This window comes from Hipposideros armiger, unplaced genomic scaffold, assembly GCF_001890085.2.
Source record: "Hipposideros armiger isolate ML-2016 unplaced genomic scaffold, ASM189008v1 scaffold_569, whole genome shotgun sequence".
NCBI lineage: Eukaryota > Metazoa > Chordata > Mammalia > Chiroptera > Hipposideridae > Hipposideros > Hipposideros armiger.
The window spans coordinates 778,820-790,603 of record NW_017731919.1 but is presented as its reverse complement, the minus strand read 5'-3'; the positions used below and the strand labels follow the sequence as shown (position 1 = coordinate 790,603).

The 11,784-nt window shown below is 53.6% G+C and overlaps 1 protein-coding gene across 1 annotated transcript in view; it reads right to left on the bottom strand.

The window, feature by feature from the left end:
- Positions 1-10,725, bottom strand: part of ANKRD33 (ankyrin repeat domain 33) — a 32,512-nt gene extending 21,787 nt beyond the window's left edge. Inside the window, 2 exon segments of the mRNA XM_019623877.1 lie at positions 10,400-10,516; positions 10,674-10,725. Coding sequence (XP_019479422.1) covers positions 10,400-10,516; positions 10,674-10,725 — 169 coding nt within the window.
- Positions 10,726-11,784: the final 1,059 nt, after the last annotated feature.

The following is an 11,784-nucleotide window of genomic DNA, read 5'->3' as shown; positions in this document are numbered from 1 at the left end:
ATGGTGGGTTAAGGTGTTTGTTTGATTTTGTGCTTATCTGTATTTTCTAATTTGTGTAAAAAGGTGTTTTCCTTGTGTAACAAATGTGTGTGTGTGTGTGTGTGTGTGTGTGTGTGTGTGTGTACCCTAACTGCCTGCTGCCTGCCCTTAGTGGCCCCCAAAGGAGAAGTTTCTCCAACGTGGCGGCCTCCCTCAGAGGGTAGGGAGAGACAGCTGTTTAGGAATCAGAAAAATGAGCAGTAAGCACCGGGCAGGCAATGTTCGAGCCTAATAATAATAGCAACAACTCACTCAGTGCTTCCTTCACAAAGCGCTTCCACTCACATTACCTAGTGTGAATCCCATCAGGTTCCTCTCAGGTCACATCAGGCTCCAGCAAGTGCCTCCCCTCCCCACAGGGCAGCAGCAGGAAAGTGGGGGAGCCACGATTCAACCCAGGGTCTGTGATTTTCAAACATTGCACCTCACTGCCTCCCCACTCATGTCCATCACAGCATCTTGCATTTGTTCGTCCACTTGTTCCTCTCCTTCACTGGCCACATGGGGTCTTATTCAAGTCTCTACTCCCAGAGCTTAGTACACTTACGCACCAGTCCATACTATTGAAGGAATGAATGAATAAATGAACGAACATTCAAACCTGGAGCCCTGGTGAAGCAGGTCACGGTATATCCACAAACCATTCTTCATGGTCTGTGTCTTTTTACATTTACTGTGTTTTCTGTATTTATTTCCCTTTTGTTCTTTAATATGAGCAACACCTTTTGGAAAATAGCTGACAGCAAGAGGTGCTATGGGAACAGCTTTCTGGATCTGAACCAAATCTTAANTATAATCAATAATGTTGTAAATATTGTTTAGGGGGTCAGATGGTCTCATGTCTTGTTAGGGAGACCACTTCATGGATGGTGTAGAGGCCGGACCAGAGCACTGTACATCTGAAGCTGCCATTGAATAATATTATATGTCAACTATAATTTAATACATATATAGTCACAGGACGTGGAGTAGAGTGTGGGAATGGAGTCAATGGAATTGTAATAGATATGTATGATATTGGGGGGAAGGGCAGTGGATGGGGGGAGGAGGGTTGTCACTTTGTGAGGGGTGAAAAGGATAACTATTGCATTGTTTTGTACACCTGACACTAATAATAATTAAAAAAATAAAAAGAAGTTGGGGCTTTCTTCTGAGGGAAACCATAGGAGGTTGTTAAGCAGGGAGTGACATGCTCTGATTTTTTTTTCTTATTTGTATTTTTTTATTTTAATAAAGTTTATTTAACTCAATATATGTGAACTATTATCATTTCAACATATACTCAACATAAAGTCAATTCTTGCAATATTTTACATCATTTTTTTCATAGTAAGCCATCAGACTCGTGTATTTTACACATGCAGGTCTTCTCCTTTTAGACTAGTCACATTCCAAATGCTCAGTAGTCACAGGTGCCTACCGCTAGTGGCTTCTGTGTTGGACCACGCAGGCTTAGAAGCTAGTGGCTTCTGTGTTTAGAGGGCACAGCATCAGCTCCCCCTCCCTGTGCACATTTTGTGTTGTGATGCGGTGCAGGGGAAGCACAGAGGCAGGCATCAATGGTGAGCTCACGATATTGAGACACGCAGGGTGATGACAGTCTGGTTGGAAGATGGTGCCCTGTGCTGCTGGCCCTCTGGGTGGGTCTGGCGGTATGTTCTCAGTGGCTTTTAGAGTCATTGGCACTCCCTAGACTTGGGAGGAATAAAGGTCCTTCCTTCACTTGACTGCTATGTTCTTAGGAGACAGGAGACGGAATTCTTGTTGCTCAATTCCATTGCAGGCCTGAAAGCAACCAATGGCTGCAAACCAGCATTATTCGCCTGTGACTCCAACTGCAGTGTGTCTAATTTGTATTTTTAAAGGTGGCCCTGGCAGCTGTGTGAACTGACTGTTGGGGAGCCAGCCGAGCAGACAGAAGCCTTTGCAGTTGTGCAAGGTGGCGATAGGGGCTTGGATGCTGGAGGGGGTGGGTGACTAATTCAAGATATATCTTAGAGACATAAGGAACAAAATTTGCTAATGGATTGGACAACAGGGGAGGGGAATTCAGGAAGAGAGAAAGGCCAGGAAAGCCTAATTGGTCCAGTGGTCTCTGTACCGGTCACAAGAGTCTTCCTGCACTCTTTGGCCCTGCCCCTGACCCATGGAGACCAACTCTAGCCATTTGCTGGTCCCCTTTCTGTAGTCAGCAGCGCTAAATCAGGGGCAGTCCAGGCTTGCTCATGTGGGCCCTTTGTGAGAAAAGGTGCCCCTGCCTTCCTCCATAACAAGTCAGCACCTGCCAAGGCCCAAGGCTTCGATTTCAGACCCCATTCACCCCCTGCGCCCGGCCTTTGTTTAGATCACAACCTGCACAACCGTACAGTTCCCCTTCCCTCAGCCAGGACCACTGGCCCAACGTGACAATCCTCAGAGCTTGGAGATCTACAGGCGCCGGGCTTATTGGGACACGGGCCTTAAACAACTTTGGGAGAAGGGGGAGGGGGCGGAGGGACCGCTTGGCTTTTCCTAAGGGAATCTCCCAGCCCGTTCCCGGGGGAAGAAAGTCCCCTCCCGGGCTTGCGCTGTGGCCCCCCACGGTTGGTGGGCCGCTGAGGCCGCCTCCCCTCCCGCTCGCTCGAGAAAGCGCAAGGAGCCGATCTTCCGGCCTCCGGCTACCGGCGGGGGAAGGTCCAAGCCGTAATTGCTGCCATCTGCTCCCTCCTCCTCTCCCCCTCCACCCCAGCCTGGGGGAGGGGCTGAGGCGCGTGCTAACACCACCCTCTTACGCGCACCCCGGGCACCTGGGGGCGAAAACTGGGGCATGACCCTCGTGCCAGCCTTGGAGCAAGTGCTGGGCAGCCCCGGGAGCGCCCCCACCCCCGCCCGCCTCCCTTTGGTAAGGCAGGGCGGGGGTGGGGGAGTCCCCAGCTGGAGTCACACAGCATTACTAGACAGGTTCAGGTTCTGCTCCTCAGGAAGTGGGGAATTCTGAAGGGTCTAGGCCTGCCCCTCCTGAACTCACACGCACTGTCCCACAGATGCGCTGGTCCGTGGTTGATGCTCGGTTTGGGATACTGACGCATCCATCTCTGTACGGGATGGAGGTGACTGGTTTGTGTGTGGGAGCTGACAGGGAGGAACCTAAGGCTGGAGCCTGGAACCCGTGGGGAGGAGGCAGGGCGCTTAGAGACAGAGCTTGGCTCTCAGACACAGCGGGCTGAAATTCCCACCCAGCTACTTACTACTCATGAGCCTGGAGCACGCAACTTCACTGCTCAGAGCCTGCTTCCTGGCCTGTAAAATCAGGAAACCCCAGGACCTACTTCTTGGATGATTCCACAGAGGGCAGGTTGCTTGTCCTGGGGAGACCAAGGGCATCAGGCCTGTCCCTAGAGAAGTGATGACAGAGGTTGACTGGGCCCTGTGGAAGGTGCTTAGACAGCTAGGAACCCTGAGGAGGCAGGGGCTGTGCTGGAGAAGAGGGAGGGTGGGCTAGGGACAGGAGGCACAGGGAACAGATCATGGGAGCAGTCTTGTTGGCTTCAGGGCCTCTCCTGGGGGTCTCTGCAACATCAGCTTTAGGTGGTGAGGATGTGCTCTGTTTGACCTTTCAATTCCAGCACTGATGACAGCACTGGGGGTATTCACAGGGCAGAGGAGAGTACCCCACTGCCCTGGGCAGGGAGCAACTCCCCTAAATGCTTATATATCTTCACCCACCTCCTCAGGGGTCTAAACCAAGCCCTAGCCTACCTCCTTATGTCAACACAGGCATCCTTCTGCTTAGGACCCAGGAGCTTCACCTCATGGCACAGAATGCCAGCCCTTCCTCTTCTTGCAACCCGCCAACTTCAATAAACCTGTCTTTGCCACAAAGGCCAGCTCCAATGGGGCTGAGCGAAAACCCCCTCCCCCCCCAATCATCAAACCACCAACCTGATGGCCTGATTCCTCAACATAGGTGAGCCCCAGGGGTGCCAAGCAGGCCTACTCCCAGCCCTGGAGGAACTGTCCCTGCAGGGCACAGATGCAGTGTGAGAGGGCCTGGAACCATAGGCACCATTGGATAACCTGAGGATACTGCCTTCTGGGGGAGTCCGTAGCTTCTGGGTTGGGGCTGGCAGGAGAAATAGAAATTCACGAGGAGCAGAAGAGGAAATGTGGTGTTCCAGGCAGAAGGAACAGCATGTGCAAAGACTTGGGAGAATGAAAGTACGTGATGTGTCTGGGGAGGAGGGAGAAGTTTGGTGTGCCCGGAGCAAGAGTGTTGGAGGGGAGGAGCTGACTGGGATAAGCAGACAGGTGTGTGAGGGGAGGCTAAAGTGACACATATGCCAGGCCAAGGGATTTACACTTGGGCTTGTTGTAGCAAGTTGTTGTTGAAGTGAGGACAGATAGTGAGAAACAGACAGAAGCAGACATGGCTGGAAGGAGTGAAGCTGACCGGAAGTAAGATAGAAAGGTCACAGCCAGCCCAGTGATAAAAAAGGCCATTCACTCATCTGGGCCTCACACCTGGGGGACATTAGGGACTGGTGGAGACTATGGTGCACATGTAAGCCCCAGGGATTCCTTCTGAAGGCCAAAATGGTTAGCCCCAGCCAGTTGCTGTCATGCAGGAATGCAAGCTTAGTGTTGTCAGATATTTAGAAAAATTAGAAATGTATAATTTTATGTGTTGCCTCCTAGCATAGGTTAAAATGGTATATCCAAAGTATACACAACACAAACATATCTAGGGATGCATATAGCGACTGCTGCTGTGTTGCTGGAAACTATTGAAAGTTGTGTTAGGAGGGAAATGATCTGAAACATAGGCCTGGGTTCTAGGCTCCCCACTCAGGGACAGTACGGAGGAACGGCCTGGTCAATGGGGGGACAGCTGCCAGTGTCCAGGCCGGAGGGGCTGAGGCCTGGACCAAGGCAGCTGACCCAGGGAAGGAGGGCTCTCAGGCACAGTGTAGAGATCTTCAGGGATTCGCCTTTGGAGGTGGGGGGAGGGGTGGGTTTAAAAATGTGTCACCTATCCCGTTGTCCCCTTTAAGGGATCACAAACACATCATCAAGTGGGTGGGGATGTTCTGTGGAGTGGGATGCTCCTGAAAATCCCTGAGGTTGCACCCTGGCAGGCCACCCCAGGAACTGGATAAGACATTCCAAACAGACAGAAGAGGGAGGGGCCATTGGGGGAGGGGCTCAGGAATCTGCCTGGCCTTCAGGAAGACCTCAGCCAGCCCTAATGGGAACCACACGTGGGGTGAGCTGGAATCCCGGAGTGCCTGTGATGGTTGGCTTTGGAATCGGACACTTGGCTCAGGTCACTCCTGACCCCCTGAAGCCTGAGGCCTCCCAGCCCCAGTTCCTCTCCTAATCGCTGCCAGACACATTCTGTCCTGCGCCCAGCTCTGGGGCCCTCCTGAGTCCTGGAGAGGCAGTGCTTCTCGTGGGGTCCCCATTTTCTGCTGGGAGAGCATCTACATTTGGTTCTCAGGCAAGAATTTTAGGCTTCATGCTGGGTCAAGGGTTGATGATCTCAGAATAGTGGAATAAGAAAGTCCTTTCCAGTATCCCCCCAAACAGCCTCCCCTGATCTTCACACTCCTCTTGCAGCCCTGAGCTGCTTCTGGCCTTGTAGAAACTGGTGCCCTCTGCCTTCATCCTTCCTGTGCTGCAGCATCTGTAGGGCAGGCACTCCGTGGTTCTGGCAGTCTTAGCTTCCCCCATACCCCACAGGGTTCATTTCCTGCAAGACCTCAGGCACCAGAGCAGGGAGCACTCCCAACGGCTGTGCGCAGGTGGTTTGCTCCTGACGATTTGCTGTAAAAACTGGGGAGGGAAACAGGTCTCTCCTTGAAATTTTCTGGTGTTTTCTCTTTCCTCCAGCTCGAACACCTCCTAGCCCAGGGACCAGAGCTGTGTCACAAGATGTCTCAATACAACATGGAGGCCCTAGAAAAACTCCCCGTCTTATTTGAGGGGTTCACTCTAGCCTTTGGGCCATGGCTGTCATCACACCAACTAAACCCCCTCCAACTATGTTGTGTATGTATGTGTGTGTGGTGGGGGGATGCATTTCCTGTTTAAGTCCTGGACACTCCGATGCCCCCCCCCCCTGCAGGCCCAGCCCTCTCCCTGTGGGTACCCTCCTTGAGGACTTCCAGGCAGCCTGCTCAGCATCAGGCCAGGGGCCCAGGAGCTTGGACAGGCTGCATTCCTGGGGGAAGGGGAGAGAAGAGGAGGAATGCACAGAGCCCCCTTCTCTCTTCTAGCACAGACCCCATGCTGCCCAGGCTGAAGCTCTCTCTAGCCATGCTAAAGATGGCCAATGAATGCCAAGAAAGCCCCTGGCAAAGGCAGCAGGGTCAGGGACCTAAGGGCCTCTCCTGCCTCTGCTGAGGATAAAGTCATCTGTGCCTTGGAGCTATTCCTCTCTTGGTGGAACCTATGGTTCCAGCATTGATAGGGGCCCACAGTGGCCACTTGGTTAAGGGGTCCATGGGGTGAGGTGACCAGACACGGTCGGGATACAGGGCAGATGACTAAGGCAGTCCCTTGGCATAATTGAACACCCACTCCTTCTCCGGGGCAGCTCAATCTCCCAGAAGTCTCTACAGAGAGCTAGGGATTTCCAAAGAGAATCAGGCCCAAAGGGATGGAAATCAGGCAGTTGTAGGAGGTGGGAGAGGGAGGTGGGGAGGCCTCCTCTGAAGCTGGGGATTCTGGGGATTCAGGTCGTTTCTTCAACCCAATCCATCCCCATCCCCCAACCTGGTTTCAGGAAGCTCTCCCAATGAATATTTAATAGCTCAGCGCTGGGCCTGATTGAATTTTAATGCAGGCGACCCGAGCCTGCAGCCGGAGTCCAGGCAATTAGTCAAGAGCCATTAACGCTGACCGAACTGATTTATGGGCGGGACCAGGCTGGGTGAGGGGGGGCGCGGGGAGCCCAGGCTGTTGGGAGGCCCTGGATTGGGTGGACCTAGTCTCTCCCTCATTAGCCAATCTCTACAGCTGTCTCTGCTTGTTTTGCATCTCATTTGCATAGTATTACCGGGGGCCAAACCTGGGCTAAGGCCTGTGGGGAGTCCCGGAGTGGGTGGAGGCAGGCCTCTGGCTGAGAGCTGCACCCAGGCTTGGCCCTCCTGGGGGACCTTACTGGCATTTATGGCTTGGAAAATCTCTCTACATTTGGCACTGAGTATTCCATCGGACACTCCTATTCTTTAAGGGGCCGCTCCCAAATCCTAGTAGACCCAGTTGGGAGGAAAATTCCAGAGGAAGAGGAGGGAACAGAGGCTAGGGCTGACCCGGGAACTCTGGGCAAAGCTGCAGGGTCTCAGGACATACATAGCAAAGGGCCCTGTGATGAATACAAACAGGAGCCTTATTGAGCCCATACTGTCAGGTACTGTGATTCCATGGGTCTCCCACGTACCGGATCCCTGATCCACCTCCCCTTCTCACTCCCACCTTCTCCTCCACCTCTCAGAGGGGGGCTCTGCACTGATGCAGATGGAGCTTGTGGTTTTTCAGGGTGTTGGATTATGCCTCAGAGCTCTTGGGGGAGGTGGTCCACCTCCCCTCCCTGCTGCTCATCCCCCTGACCTGTGTGAATGAGCTCAGACTCAGCCTGGAGTGCTCTATTGAACTATGCCCGACCCCTTAAATCATAGGTCAAGGATTTAGCTGGCCTGTCTGCTGCCATTCTGGCAGGTGGTCTCCTCACCAGCCCCCACCCCTTTCTGAGCCCTCATCCTGGGATGTGATGGAGAGGGGGCATCCTTCCCTTACTGGGCAAGCGTCCCCATGGGGCCAGGCCTTATCGGAGATGGAGTGGTCCTTACTGAGAGATAGGCAATGGAAGAGAGTAGCTAGAGCGCTGGGCTGGGAGACCAGTTCCTATAGGGAGGCTTGAGGAGAGGTTGGCAGGGAAGGGGGAGGCATTAGTCAAGAATGGCTTCCTGGAAGAGGGAGGGAAGAGTAGAGACTGAAAGGAAGGGAGGGACAGGTCAAAGAAAAGGAAAAGGAGAGGAAATCCTGTGCAGGGGCACATCCTGTTTGAGGAAGGAGAAGGCAAAGTATGAGCTCAAGAAACCCCATCCATGTCAGCTATAGTTGGTACTGTAGCGGCAGTATCCCAGCCTGAGGCTGCCTGCCTAGGCGGACGAGGCAGGCAGGGTGTGAGGGATGATGACAGTTATTATCACTATTTAATGGGCACCTACTATGTGCCAGGCACTATGCTAAGCACTTTGAATGTATTGTTTCATCCAGTCTTTATAGCAACTAATGAGGTAAGTGCTCTTAGAAACCCCATTTTATAGATGAGGACACTGAGGCTCCGAGAGAGGTGGTTAACTTGCCCAAGATCACATAGCTAATTGGTGGCAGAGTCCTTACTCTTGTCTACCACTCCACACTGCTCACACGCACCTCAAACTCAACTTATCTTCTTTTTTTTTTTTACTCCCCAAATCTGCTCCTCTTTCCATGTATCTTATCTCCCTCTATCAGCAACTACCTGGTGATAAAAATAGATACTGCAGGAACCCTTTGCCAAAAGCCTGAGAAGTAATCCCATCCACATTGTCACCCAAGCCCAAATCCTTGGTGTCATCCATCATTTACAGTTCCTCGATCTGCTTCCTGCAGGTTTCTGAATTCTACTTCCTCCTCTCCCTGTACCTTTGCATGGTTTGGGCCCAGGTAATTCTCACCATGGCCAGGTCAGGTAACACAGAAGCCGTATGGAGTCCTTACTATGTGCAGGGCACTGTGCTGAGCTCCCTGCATTCTCTCTTTTTTTTTTTTTTTTTTTTTTTTTTTTNCTTCCTGAGGTCTAACCTTGTCCTTCCTTCTCGCACTGAAAGAGCATTTTTTTCTCCAGGGATCCCGGGGGATGGAGAACTGGACCGCTGCTTCAGGGGAGCGCATTATCAGTTCCTCCCACCATCTTCACTCCTGTCATCCACCTCATCCTTGAGCATGGCCCCAGTGACAGCCAGCCGCAATGCCCTGGCAATGCCAGGCTTGATCTCCTGGCACTAGTCCTGCTGGTTGAGGTCACTCAGCTCATGTAGACATTGGCTTCTCCCTTAATTCCTGCCTCTAACCCTTGGTGTAGGGTGGGGGGGTGTCTCACAAGTGGGGTGGAAAGAGCATAGTGGATTCTAGATCCAGCTCTGCAGTGTGACCCAAAGCATGTCACTTCTCTCTGGGCCTCAGATGCCCCATCAGTAAGAAATACTCAGTGAGGTCCTTCTATCCCTGTTACCCTTTGGGATGGTCCCTTCATCAAGGGGTTCAGCTCTCCTAGGGTGGTGGCTGTGGCCTGCTTCCTCCTGCCTTTCTAATTCTGAAGCCATGGGCTGCACTAGTATTCTGAGCCTTGATACATCCCTCCCCTGTGCCAGGGTGTGGTCCTGGAGGTGTGGAGTGGAGGAGAAGAGAAGGTTCTGGGGGTGGAGAAGATCCTGACGTTGGTTTATTCCGGAACCTGCTTAAGCACTGGTCTTGTTCCATATGTGCGTGGGGAAAAGCATGGGAGCTGTTGAGGGCCTCCTGCTTCCCTTTCCCTGAGTGGTACCTACGGGGGCGCCCTAAGGAGGCCAGAACCTAGAGCCCCCAGGGGAACAATCATGAGAAGGGAAGGGAAGTGTTTAGAATTCTGCAAAACACAGAGAACAGAGTGCTGCCCTGCAGGCTGGTGGTGAGGGGCCCAGGGGCAACCTTGTCCTACTGGTACTTAGGCCGAACAGTACACAAAAGGAAAAAAAGAATCACCTCAGAAGAGAGGACCCTCAAGCACTGCCCTTGGGTGGGAACATAGATGGTCTTGGGACCCTCTGGGTGCTCAACATGTCCTTCAGGAAATGTATCTGGACCCCCCCAACCTAAGCACAGCACCACCCCATCTCCTATAACCTTCTGAGAGGCAAAGCGGGTTCCACTATGGGTCCCTCACTCTGCAGGCTTCCTTTCCGGGCTGGATCGCCTTTGAAGCTGAAGCGTTTTGTCTGTGTGTCTGATAGAATTGTGTCTACTCTTGGACTGGGAGCTCCAAGAGAACAGAGATGTGCCTTTGGGACCCTCTTGAATATCCCAGCGCCTAGTCCAACGCTTGGCACAGGGTGGACGTTCAGCAGGTATTTGCTGAATGAATACGCCCATCAACAAACACCTCTGGACACCTCTAGAACACCACAAGTCTGGGATTCATCCTCCATCTTCGCCTTCCACCATTCAGCCCGCCTGGCCCAGAGGGAATGCGGCCTTCTTGGGCGAAGCCCTCCAGTGAAGCCCACTGCTTAGAAGTCACACCCTACCCTCTGCGGCCCACGTCCAGGGCTCTCCCTCCACCCCTGCACCAACCCACCCTCGCACTCGGAGTCGCGCTGTGCAGAGCGGTGGACTTGCCCGGCTGTGCGTGTCCAGCCCTCTGCATCCCGGGCTGGCCCACCCGAGTCTGGGACGCTGTAGGAGCTCAGTTCACCTGGGGGCGGGGAAGGGGGGACGAAAGCGTGAGAAATCAAGGCTTTGACCCAGGGATAGAGGCAGTCCTGGGATAGAGGGTCTGGGCCGCTGGTGGACGGGGCGGGCCGGCCCGGCAGCTTTCCCCTTTGCCCTTCGACCCAGGAAGCCGCTCACACCCAGCGGACACGCTCGGCGGGCCCGCCGCTCAATCTCGGCCTCCTCCCTCATCGGCGGACAGCACCCCCACCCTGACGGGCGGGCCCGGCCTCCACCCCCACCCCAACTCCCCGCCCCGTCGGCCAGGCCGAGGGGGCGGGCCTGAGAATGGCGCAAGGACACTCTCCACACACCAAGGGTCATTTGCTCTTTTTCCCCCNATCCAGGACCAATGCTTTGAAGGATGGAGTTCCACACACTGAGCCATGCTGAGCACACACCCTTCTAGACCCCAGACCCAAAGAGGATCAGGTTCAAGGGTGGGCTGTGGATACAGAGGCTGGGCCAATCGGGGAAGTCATCCTGGAGGAGAGGGCTGGGAGGCTAGTTTAGGAAGGGGAGGAGGCCAGGGCAAGGGGGAGAAAAGCAGGGAACATGCCTGGGCAGTTGGGCGCTGGATGATTTAAGTACAACCAGATGTGCTGGGAATCTTGTCAGGCAGAGCCCCAGTGAGGGCAGTGTGGGGGTGGGGAGACCTCTGGGTCACTTGGATTTCCAGTTCCCCATTCTGCCCTGGGTCTATAAGGGAGAAGCCCAGTGGGTTTCCAGAGGAGCTGGCACATATGAGAGTGAGCCAGGCAGGCATGGGTGGAGCCTTCTGTCTTTGGATAGAGTATAGGGAGAGAAGGGTTCCTCTAGGAAGCTCAACACCTGGAAATTAGGAAAAAGGATTCGGAGAGCTCTGGGGTAGGAGCTACCAGCTCTGGTGGGGGTAGGGGATAGCGAGGGAAGGCTTTACAGAAGAGAGCATATAAGTTGGGTTCTGAAGGATGGATAGGAGCTCCCCAGGCAGAATGGGGAAATGACACTCCAGGGAGAGAGGCCTTGAGGTATTAAAATGGTGTGGGTGCTGTCGGGCTGTATGATAAAGGTACATGATGACAGATCAGGTTGGGGTGCTGGCCCCAAGGCTGTGCTACAAGATGGGGGTAGGGTGGCTGTGCTTCTGCTCCCAGATCAAACGGCAGAGCCAGATGTAGAATGAGGATTTTCGAAGTGCATACCAGGGTCCTGAGTGTCGGGTCCCTGGGGGAGAGAAGAAGACTGATAGCCAGCTCCAGATCCTCCTCC